This window comes from Leucopleurus acutus (genome assembly GCF_964270905.1).
Source record: "Leucopleurus acutus genome assembly, chromosome: 5".
NCBI classification, from domain to species: domain Eukaryota; kingdom Metazoa; phylum Chordata; class Mammalia; order Artiodactyla; family Delphinidae; genus Leucopleurus; species Leucopleurus acutus.
This window is the reverse complement of record NC_139147.1, coordinates 132,691,456-132,703,487: the sequence shown is the minus strand read 5'-3', so window position 1 is coordinate 132,703,487 and position 12,032 is coordinate 132,691,456. Positions and strand designations below refer to the sequence as shown.

Genomic DNA, 12,032 nt, shown 5'->3' with positions numbered 1-12,032 from the left:
GCAGCGAGGCCTGCTGGGCCGGCCTCCTTTTCCCCGCCCACCTTGGTCAGCGTACACTTCCGCATTCGTGACCCGCTAAGGGCCACCTCCCCGACTTCCCGGCGTGCCCCGCGCCGTCTCCCTGGCAACGGCGCCCAGCGGCCGCGCTCGACTTCCCGGCACGCCCCGCGCCGTCTCCCTGGCAACCTAGGTCCCGAGTTTCGCTGGCCCCGCTGCAAGAATGTGAGGCGCCTCTTCCGGCATCCGGGTTACTGGCTGGCCCTTGGGCGCGCGCGGCGCTACCACCCCTCGGCCTTCACCCGAAAAGGTACGCGGAGGCTCCTCGGGGCTCGCGGGCTCCTGGCGCCGGGAAGGTCATGGTTTCAGGGCCGCCTCTCCGGGCCTCCGAGCCCACGCCTCCTCACTTCCCTCGGCTCTTACCTCCCGGACCTGCTCCGGTCCCGGGAGGATGTGTGGCTTGTGCCTCCTCCGTTTGTGTTAACCCGCTTTGCGAAAATGTAAATTTAAAATACTTGAGGCAAGGAATTATTCTTTTAACCTTAGGGTTAAGGTTTACCTTTAAGGTTAGATTCCTACTTTAGCAGAATCCGGTGTCAGATCTGCTTCCTCTTGTTGTTACCTAGGAGGAGACTGGTAAACATTGCCCTTCCCTGTCTGTGCCCCCAGCCCCACAGTTCCCCCACTAAGGGTCAACGTGCAGCTTTGTGAACCGTCTCTCCCTTTCCCACCACATACCCCCCCCCCCGCCCCCCTTGGGCAGCAAGCTGGTCTGCTGGACGCTTATCTGCCTTAACAGAGTTTACTGAAAACCTACTGTGTGCCAGGCACCGAGGACCCAGAGATAAAGAAGGCGTGTTCCTTGCGCTCAGGTTCCTTTACAACCTCCGTGAGGTGGGGGCGAGTGGACGCTTACCAGTTCTCGGGTGGCTCTGTGGTCGCACAGAGGAGACTGAGTGGTCTGGGGAGGGGGCGGCCGGGCTGCTACTGGGAGGCTGGGCCAGAGGGAGCCTAATCCCGAGGTACTCTGTAGCCTTGCCACATTGCTTAGACACTGCTGGGCTTAAACGCTCATTTACAAATGAGAGCCCCTGGAAAATTGGACTTCTCAGAACTATTCTGACTTTCCCTAGACAGGGACCTTTATCTCCAGTAAGAAGGATTACTGAAAGTGTCCTTTACAGTTGAAAAGGCCATGAGTCCATACATTTTTTTTAACAGCTTAATTTGGCCAGAAAGCATCACTTTTATGTGATCGGAGGAAGCACACAAAGACACATTGGGAGCCCTGCTCTCCAGTTGTTTTTTCAGCAGTAGATTTCACTAATTTCTGTAATATTGATAATCCCACATAATTCAGGCATTTTGAGGTATGGGCCCCAGCTCTGAAGTTCCAACCCAATGCTGATGTTTTAGTATTGTCGTGATCACATAGCCACTTAGGTGATTTGGTTTTTCCCTCCCTCCTTCCTTTCCTTCCTTCTCTGATTACTAGTTTTCCTTCTCACTGGCATTAGGTGAAACTTAACTGATTAATACATTATTTCAAGAAGGGAAATGCTGTAAATAGACATTTCCTTGTTTATGTTCTGTTCCAAGGATATTTGTAATTGGCCACCACCATGATGAAGTCCACTGGCCATGTACCCCAAAGTACACAGATAGCATCTTGTTTTGTCATTATGCACAATAGGTTTTTGTCTTACAGCTTTGGAATTGTTGAATATGGACTGACCTGACTCCAGAGCACAGTCTTCAATTTAAAATCATGTTTTCTTTCCTTGTTTTTTTCATTGCAGTATAGTTGCTTTACAATGTTGTGTTAGTTTCTGCTGTACAGCAAAGTGAATCAGCCACACGTGTACATATATCCCCTCTTCCTTCCCATTTAGGCCACCACAGAGCATTGAATAGAGTTCCCTGTACTACACAGTCTGTTCTCATTAGTTATTAAAATCATGTTTTTCTTATAGATTTAAAATAAAACCCACTTTTCATAATTACTAACAAAACATTTTACATTTTGATGAAATAAAAGTGATTTTACCATACACATACTCATATGAAACAGTCCTGCCTTTCATAATTCCGCTGTACATTTATAGCTTTTTGAGGAATTACAGATTTACCTATAACAAATTTATGTTCAGCTAACATTAAAATACAATTTTAGATTTGAACTGCATTTGTGACACTTCTTGTTTCCAATCCAGGGAGATTACTCTATACACAGTGTGCATAATAAAAAAACTTCAGACATTGGATCAGAATTTGCTTAGGATGGGAAAAAATTCATTTCGAATCCATATCCCTCTTCACATCTAATAAATTCAAATATCATGGTTTAAAGTCCACAGAAAAAAAAATCGAAAGAAACCAGCAACATGCTAATTTCTGGTTTAATCCTAACTCACCATTTATTAATCAAAATAGACATAAGGTGGGAAGAAAGAATACATAAAGCTTGATGCAGATATGTAGATTTTAGGAAATTATAAAGTTCTTGTACTTGGATGTTTTTTAAAAAGTAGGTAGGGAGTATAAAGTCTTAAACAGATTATTGATTGGAAAACATATATACATCTCAGAACTTGGGGAAATTTGACTGTTACTCAGTTTTGCCAAATTTAGATGCCTGAGGGAAGTCTCTGTTTTTGTGAAAGACTGCCTTCTATTGGAATCTGCAGTATCTCTACCTTTTAACATTTTCTCAATTAAGGTTAACCAATATTGGGTTGTTCAGTCCACTAATCAAGGTACAGGTATCAGTGTCAGAAACTTACACTTTTTGTTAGGAATAATTCAGCACGCATTAGACCTCACCACTGGATTTTTCCTCTTTAAGGCATTGACCGACACTACTCGGATGCATTTGACCATCTCCTAGGAGACTTGCATGTTGAGTTTCGATAAGCAAACAAACAGTTCTCTCTTGTTTGGATCAATGCTGAAATTCCGAGAGGCTGCTAAGTGTGTGAGTGGATCAATAGCTGTTTCCACATGTCCAAAGCCTTTGATCGCAAGAAGATACACGCTTCAACAGAAACTTGGCAGTGGAACTTTTGGAACTGTCTATCTAGTGTCAGACAAGAAAGCCAAACAAGGAGAGGAATTGTAAGTAAAAAATACTTAATGCAAATCTTGAGTTGGCTGCTGTGTGTGTGCAGCTCTTAGCTGATTAAAAACACGGAGTACTGTTTACTTTGCTTTTTGCATTAAAGTAAGAATTTAGTAAGAGATAGAAAATCTCCTTGAATGATGTCTTCAGATGAGATTTTTAAAGGCATTTCAGAAGGTGAGTGAAGTACCCAAGTGACCTAGAGTAGGGAAATGGGGTAAATTATGTGAAAGTAAGATTTTTATGCATACCAAAGTCTCAATTACAGCCTTGCTTCCACTTAACTTGATTGGGACTTGAATGAGAAAATAAGAATTGTTTTATAATGACTGCATTTTTAGAAATGTTAGGAAATACAAATCGATGGTAATTCACATTTGAGGTGAATAGAGTGTACTGAAGGAAATACGGTATTGACTTTGCATTGCTTTTTCCCATGGAGGAGGTTTTCAAAGTCTGTAGTCATACAGCCCTCAAATTAGACATTTAAACCACACAGGGGCTCCCATCTAAAATTATCTTATATTGATGACCCTCTTGTTACTTCCTTTCCTTTGATTTTAATCAAACCCTATAAACTTCCATGGTAGAGAAAAACTCTAATGTTGTTGGACAGTACATCTCTTACAAATAAGGATGAATCTTCATTTTTAGCTTAAAGTTGTTTGAATGTGCTGCAGTGAAAAGTTAGTTGGAACTGAAGTTAGGATAAGAAACTTGTACGTCAAACACAGGAGGAAGAGAAGGGAGAAGGAAGAGTGATACAAGAAATCAGCCCTTGAGAAGAACAGATTTCCATCCCATAATCTACTCTTTCATTCAGAGGTTTTGAGGCTACTCTAAATTGTTCCAGCTTTTGCCCATAGGACTGTGGACTTAAAATCAGTGTGATAAACTTTTCTATTTCTTAATATGTCATAGGAACTATAAAAGCAAATGTTACTGATGCTACTATTTTATTTAAAAATCAGCCTTTTAAATGGTCTCTGTGTCCAGAATTTTAAAAAGTAGTTATCTAGACTTCATAATTTTTGATAAATTCCTATGTGAAGAATGGGAATAATGCTGGGCACTTTTCTGGTGTCCTGAACATGCTTTATGACTTCTACCAAAAAATAAATTTTTACCTTAAATCCTAGAGGTATACTCTTCCAGCTGTTTAGAACAGGATGATAAATTTATGAAAATTACTAGAGACCCTTTATGGAAACATTAAGAGTAAGACCTAAATCTGACCCAAGAGTTATAAAAATCATAATGTAAAGAATGTATCCAATTTTGGTTTCTTCAACTAATGAGGAATGTGAAGAATTTAAGAGAATAGGAAAAAAAAGTTGATTAAAGGGATGTGACATAAGATGTCGAAGACCAAACTTGAAAGTTTCAGACTTGAGGTGATGAGTGTGTGTGTGTGTGTGTGTGTGTGTGTGTGTGTGTGTGTGTGTGTGTGTGTGTGTGTGTAGGGAGGCGGGAGGAGAATGAGAGAGATGAGGGGGCTGGGGCCTGTTGAATGGGAAGTGATTTGTTAGTGACCTTCACTGTACCTGAACTCATCTTAGGATGTATGACTTGAGCTGAAGATGGCAGACGAAGCCTAGGTGTGTAGAGTAAATTCAATAGTGAGGATAATTGACAAATCATTTGATACCAAAGGTCTAGTCTAAAATCTCTTGGACAGGAATCATTCATCATCAGAATCTCTACAACATATTACGTACTGGTCACATTCAACTTTCAGATGTCTTTTGTTTGGCTTGCAGAGTTGTTTCTTTTTAAATCTAAATTAGTTGCCAGTATTTAAAAATGGGTCGCTTTCATAAAATTGAGCTTTTCATCTTCTCTTGAAAAAAATCAAAATATTTGCTAACACTGCCACCTGTGTAGCCAGTGTGGACTGGAGCTGCAGGCAGCGGCCCTCTTTAGGCAGACCCTGGACTCTGCTCCGATTCACCACGTTCCCGCCACTCCTTACCGTTTCTTACACCTTTCCACTACCTGCCTACTTTTGTAGACGTTTGACTTTTAGAACTGCTGAAATCATGAAGAATCATGGATATGGCTGCTCACAAAATCTTAGAATGCTCAAAGGAAGGCAGTACAGTGTCACGGGTTAAGACCACAGGCTTTGAAGTGAACAGGTCAGGAAGTAAAGCCAGTCTTGTTCTTAACTGAGATTAAGGTTATGCAGGTTCCTAATCTGAGCTTCAGTTTTCTTAGACACCACCCAATAACTGCAACTGGAACTCTCTACTAAATGGAAGCTTTTCTTTTTACATTACACTTTTAAGAGAGGTAAGTCTCCCAAGCAAAGCAATGTGGTGTCAGGTATGTGATTTTAAAACCTTCTTCTAGGATCTTTCTTGAGATTGTAACGCTTCTGTTGCCATCTCTTCTTTCATATCTCTTCTTTCATATCTCAATGGCTGTCGGAAGGAAACTGGTCCTCAGAATGTTGACCTTTTAGCTGTGTAAGGCAGCAGCTCATCAGCGATTGTTGTGTTTAATGCATATACAGAGGCAGGAAACTAAACTCATATTTTTAGGATCCTTTCCTGAGAGTGTTGACAGGTGAACCTTTGGTTTGTGATCAAAGCACATCAACAAGTACCACCCTTTCTTCAAGCAATTTGGTTAGATAAGGTTTTAAATTCTGCTTTACATACTAGACCATAAACATAGGAAATTCTTTAAGGGCTGGATAGAAAATACCTTCTAAAAAGATTTCTGTAATGTTATGAATGCTGTTCCCTTAACAGATCAGAGTAGATCTGATTCTCTTCACGTTTTGCAGACACACCCCTAACCTTCTGAGATAATAAGGAAAGTGTATGGTACCTTTACATGCCAGACTACCCCGTGGTACCCTTGTTAAAGGAGGGACTTAGGTAGACCGTGAGCCCCAGCTGGTCTGTAGGACACTTGTTACCAGCCTCTGTGAACTCTAGGTCCAGGCGATATGCACTTTAGATTTAATTAATCAAAGAACTTTCCCGTTAGACAGTGCAATTTATCACTGTGCCACTTGAGGGCACCACTCTACCATCGACATTTTTCATATACTATGATGTTGTGAATTTTAATTACAATGTAAATACCATATTCCTTTGCATTTTTATTGACTTTCTGCATTCGCTATGGAATTAAAAAAAGAAGGCCACAGGCATTACACTTGATTAATGTATGTTTCGAGAGGGGTTTTTTTTTTTTGGCATAAAAATATCTGGGGCTTCCCTGGTGGCACAGTGGTTGAGAATCTGCTTGCCAATGCAGGGGACACAGGTTCGAGCCCTGGTCTGGGAAGATCCCACATGCCGTGAAGCAACTGGGCCCGTGAGCCACAACTGCTGAGCCTGCGCGTCTGGAGCCTGTGCTCCACAACAACGGAGGCCGCGATAATGAGAGGCCTGCGCACCGCGATGAAGAGTGGCCCCCGCTCGCCGCAACTAGAGAAAGCCCTCGCACAGAAATGAAGACCCAACACAGCCATAAATAAATAAATAAATTAATTAATTAAAAAAATATATATATATCTGGTATTCTTTTTTTAGTTATCACAGTAGAATAAAATTAAGCTTAAAATGATTAGTGAATGAGATAGAGGTTTTTACTTTATTATATTCTGTGTCATGAAATTCATAAAACAGTATTTGGGAATATTTTCTTTCATAATTATGGAAACTCTGGACTAATGGATGTTGAAGGTGTGATAATGTTAACTCATATTCCTAAAGATTATTTTAATTCTAGCTCATAATTTTATATTTTTGTTAAGCTGTCAGGTTTTTTTTAAACATTTTTATTGGCATATAATTGCTTTACAGTGGTGTGTTAGTTTCTACTTTATAACAAAGTGTATCAGTTATACATATACATATATCCCCATATCTCTTCCCTGTTGCATCTCCCTCCCTCCCACCCTCCCTATCCCACCCTTCTAGGTGGTCACAAAGCACTGAGCTGATCTCCCTGTGCTATGCGACTGCTTCCCACTAGCTATCTGTTTTACATTTGGTAGTGTACACATGTCCATATATACACTATCACTCTCTCTTTGACCCAGCTTACCCTACCCCCTCCCTGTGTCCTCAAGTCCATTCTCTAGTAGGTCTGCGTCTTTATTCCTGTCTTGCCCCTAGGTTCTTCATGACCATTTTTTGGGTTTTTTTAGATTCCATATATATGTAAGCTGTCAATTTTTTATTAAGCAAACCTACAAGATTTTGATAAGCTAGTAAGTTACTTTGGCCCTTAGATACTGTGTGTAATTTAATAGAAAAGAGATGTTAAGGAAATAGGCTTACCCTGAATTATATGATTATTTGTACGTGATTAAAATACACAATTAATCATGGCCATAGTTGGTGAACTTCAACATGAATCTTATCAGCATAGGATGCTGGTTTTAAAAATATTTCATCACACTTAAGATACAGTGACATTATTATGTGAAGTTGATTTTCTGCTCTAGTCTTTTAGTTTGTCAACTCAAGTATTTAATACAATTTATGTAATAAACCTTTGCTTTGGACTGAGTACCAGAGAGGAAACTGAAGCAATAGGATACAAGGCTTGGCCCTTAGGAACTTCCAGTCTAGAAGAGAGGCAGAATTAACATACATAAAACAACCAGCAGCCAGTGCAGTGCTTTAGCATCTGTGTGGCAGGTTGCTCTTAGAGGTGTTGGAATGGCCACTGCCCAGCTCTCTTTTAGCTACATACAGTCGTTATCTTACTGGTATCTGTACATTATGTAAGAGCTTTCATTCTTTCCCCCCTTGGTTCTGTCCATGTAATATCTAAATATTTCCCCCCTTAACTGTGCACCTACACTTTGGTCTTTGCCTACATATAGTCAACATGGTTAACATGGAAATGCTTTCTCTCTCCACAGGACATTTCTTCCCAGCATGAGGATCTTAAATAGGAAAGGCTATCAATTCCTTAGAGAAGTGTCCTCAAGCCCACACACTGAGACCTAGGACCCTGCGTCCCAGGAGAGCTCTTGGGCCTGTATTAGAGTGGATTTTCAAAAGTCCTAACAAGCAGATTTCCCACCCAGCCATGGAGACAATATGGAGGAGAGGGGTTTGGGGGCTGCTGATAGAATTAATCACACTGACAGCAAGAGAGGAGTGGCCTTAGACCTTAAGAGTGAAGGAGGTGAAAAGTTATAAAGAGGTAATAAAAAACCCCACAACAGTCTGGGTCCTTTATTGTAAAGTGAAATGGCTCTCCTTAGCCCAGTCCCTTCTGAGGACACCTCAGGCCTACGGCCCATTTCCAAAGTGTTGTGTTGAGCAGTAGCCACCAACAGGGGTGGGGCGGTGGGAGTCAGGGCTTTTGAAGGACAGAACCATGGTTAAGCCACCACATTAGGATCCATTCCTCAGCTTTTCATCTTAATATACTTCGAGATGGTCAGTCTTGGTGAGGGGCTTATATTAACCAAATTCAGTTAAGATGAATCTATAAATCATGATGCCACTTCTTAATTCTGGGCCTAGAATGAGTGAGTATCTCCTTTCATGTACCTTTCTACTGTTTTCTGGTGTGAGTCTGGAGAAGCTGAATATCTAATCAGAAGTGAAAATATAACTAAAAATAGGTGGAACAATTTAGACAGTTATTTGATTAGCCAGATAAAGGGTCTCTTCTTCATAGCAGAGAATATCGTTCCAAGTGACTGTTTTCCTGGGGACCCTCAGCGCCAGTGTGTGTCTGCTGAACAGCTCCAGAGGCACGTACATACAGGTAACCCTAGGCTACCTCCTTTTCCAATATTGGAGGTAATGTGCGCATGTTTTACAAAAAGTGCAGGTGTGCATAAAGCAGGAAAATGATCTGTAATCCTGCCACCCAACTTCTGGTCTTTTCTGTAAGCACTGACAGACATTTATTTAATCTTCAAGGAAACATATGGCATTGGTCATGGTGGTTGCCTCAGAGATTGAAGATGAGGAGTGAAGGAGACTTGCTTTTCATTGAACACTTTTTGTACATTTGGAATTTTATACCATGTGCAAGCTTGAAAAAAATCCACATAATAAAAGTAGAAGAAACTTCACATATTCATTCAACGAATCTGGTCCCCATTTTCTGGTCACTTGCTCTCTAAGGAGCTTGATTTGGGTGGTTCTCAATTGTGGCTGAACAGTAAAATAACAATATTAAAAATACACCTTTGAGTCACACCCCAATACGTTGTTTTAACTGGGCCACACCCCAGGCATCTGGATTTTTGAGAGCTTCCAGGTGATTTGAATGTATAGCTAGGCTTGAGAGTATCTGCTTTAGTGGGAGAGAAAATCACGTATTGTATGATCATAAAAGTAAATAATTACAAACTGCCATTAAGTATTGTGAAAGAAAAGTCTTGGTTGCTATAGGTACAACAGACCTAAGATGGCAGGATGAGCTTTGGTGAGGCAAGGCCTCCCTGAGAACATGCCGTTTCAGCTGAGACCTCAAGAATGATTAAGAACTAGCCAGTGGTTTTCACGCGTTATTGGGCATCAGAACTGGAAGGCAGGTTAAAACACAGATTGCTGGGCTCTACTCCCAAACTTCCTGGTTTAGCAAGTCTCGGTGGGGTCTGAGAATTTGCATTTCTAACAGCTGTTGCTGTTGGCCTGAGAACTGCAGTTTGAGGACCACTGAACTAGGCAAAAGGATGGGAGAACATTTCCATTCAGTGTATATATAATTTTGCATCTTTTTTTTGAAACACTAAAATATAAGTATTTTCCCATCTTATCGAATATTCTTAAAAGCATCATATAATATGCCTGCATAATAGTCCACCATATGGCTTTAATATCATTTAGCTCCTTCTTGTTGGCTAGGTAGATTCTGGTACTCTCTTTGAAGTAGAAGTAAAATACTATTGTGCCTTTTTGCATCCTCAGAGATTTGATGTAATGATTGTTTCATCATATCCTTTCTGTCAATGGTTTAAGTCTGGAAAACTAATGAGTAACTGAGCTTCGATCACTGAGAAGTGATGGGCATTCTGTGCATTCAGTTGAAGAATATTTGAGCCAGTTATGGATTATGGGCACATTTGCTCAGATGCTCAGTTGTAATTAGAGAAAAAGGACTTCCTCCATTTTCAAGTTTATTTCTGACACATTGAGAAATGGAGAAGTCAGTTTTCATATTATAAGGAATAAACTAAAAAGCCTCCCTTTCTGTGTATAGGTTTTCACTGTTTACAAAAAAGGACATTATTTCCTCTTAGAGAATTAATAAATTGATTATAGTAGCCTGCCAGTGTCAAAAATAATTAAAAATGAGTAATAGTTCTTAACTAGAATGCATAGATTTTTATAATATTTGAAACAGCTTTCAGTGACTCAGAATGTGACAGTAATTTCTGCTATTTAATAGCAGATAGCCTTCAGTAAAGCTACTGTTTATATTTTGCACCTGCTAACACCAATGCACCTACTAACACCTATTTATGGATTTTCTGTCTGATTTACTTAATTATTTTAACATATCCTTACTTTCAGTTTTGAGTCATTCTAAATAAAACAGTAGATTTAATGAGTCCAGCTTTGAGCCTGTTCTCTGCACTCTTATTAAAGCTGTTATTTCTATAGTATTAACAGGAGTTCTCCCCAGTGGGCATCTGTGATGGTAGAATTGGGTTATTGAGTGGGCTGAGTTAATTTAATAGGATTCAGTGGTTTATGCAGTGGAGAGTTATGAAGACAATTTGGAGGAAACTAATGATTTCTTTCTATTTTTCCCTACCAGAAAATACAGTTTTCTTCATTTTTTTAATTGTAGTGATCATGTCTTTTTCCCCCTTAAAATCTTCAGTCTTTTAATAGAGCTTATGAGTGCATCTTAAAATCTCTTTTAAAGTAGTTCATGTTCTGGAGGATATTGTGTGTAGGTTCCACCTAGGTAAATCTGGACAGGGTAAGTTTGAACTTAGACTTCACTTTGGGCTTTGCCAGTTCTTGGTCTGCAGTAACTCAAGCCTCTGAGCTTCTGGCAGTTTTGCAACATGTAAGGGTTGGGAGCTGGAAGGGAAAAGGAGAGAAGAGAAGGCAGGTTGCACACTGACTTACCTCAATCATGGTAATGAGGTTGACGTTCTGGGGTAAATGATTTACATCTTCCTGAGGCTGCTTTGCTGCATGTATTAGCATAAAAGAATCAATGAGCTTTTTATCTAGTTTTTAATATTTACGGATGAGAGATGACTAATAAATAAAATATTTTAGGATGAGTAGGATGCAGGGAAACCCTCCATTTCATTTTGTCTTGGGCAGGGGGCCAAACAAGCCTGCTTGAAGACTGAATCACCAAGAAGCATTTAGAAGGAAGACAACAGCACACAAAAATCCTTTTTTAAAATGCTTTTTTCTTACATTACTATTGTTTGAAAGAAAACAAAAGTGATTTATTTAAAATACAACTGTTGACAAGAAAAGAGTGTAGATAAATTACTATAGTATATTTATTAGATTTTCAGACTGGTTGTTTAAATTCTTTCCTTATCCCACTCTATTCTTCCAATGTATTGTTTTGGTGGATTTGTGAGTAGGGAAGCTAATGGTTTTGCTAACACTGAATAATACCCCCAGGAAATAAGGAATGTTATTCTTCATAAGTGTATGAGATGGGGGGAGGAATATCTAAGTGATTTTAGTAAATAATAATTTTTAAATGTAATTGGATATGCTGGTCCTTCAACATTGTCATTGTTGACTACCCCAAGTTTTAAAAACAAAAGATTTGTGTAAGCCTATTACTTTAAATGTGATTTTTGTCTCATTTATTCAATAAATAAAACAAAATACTTTAAGGATGAATGTACAAAATGCAAGAACAAAACTTTATGGGCATAGGACAGTTCAAGTTTTTATCCTCTAACAAAGGACTTTTTTTCTGGCAAGATGTGTTA

At 39.7% G+C, this 12,032-nt stretch overlaps 1 protein-coding gene across 1 annotated transcript in view; it reads left to right on the top strand.

The window, feature by feature from the left end:
* Positions 1-180: 180 nt before the first annotated feature.
* The window catches only part of NEK11 (NIMA related kinase 11), a gene marked incomplete at its 3' end in the record, with an annotated part of 145,020 nt that continues 133,168 nt past the window's right edge, over positions 181-12,032 (top strand). Inside the window, 2 exon segments of the mRNA XM_082839292.1 lie at positions 181-307; positions 2,843-3,111. Coding sequence (XP_082695418.1) covers positions 2,894-3,111 — 218 coding nt within the window. The 5' untranslated portion in view covers positions 181-307; positions 2,843-2,893.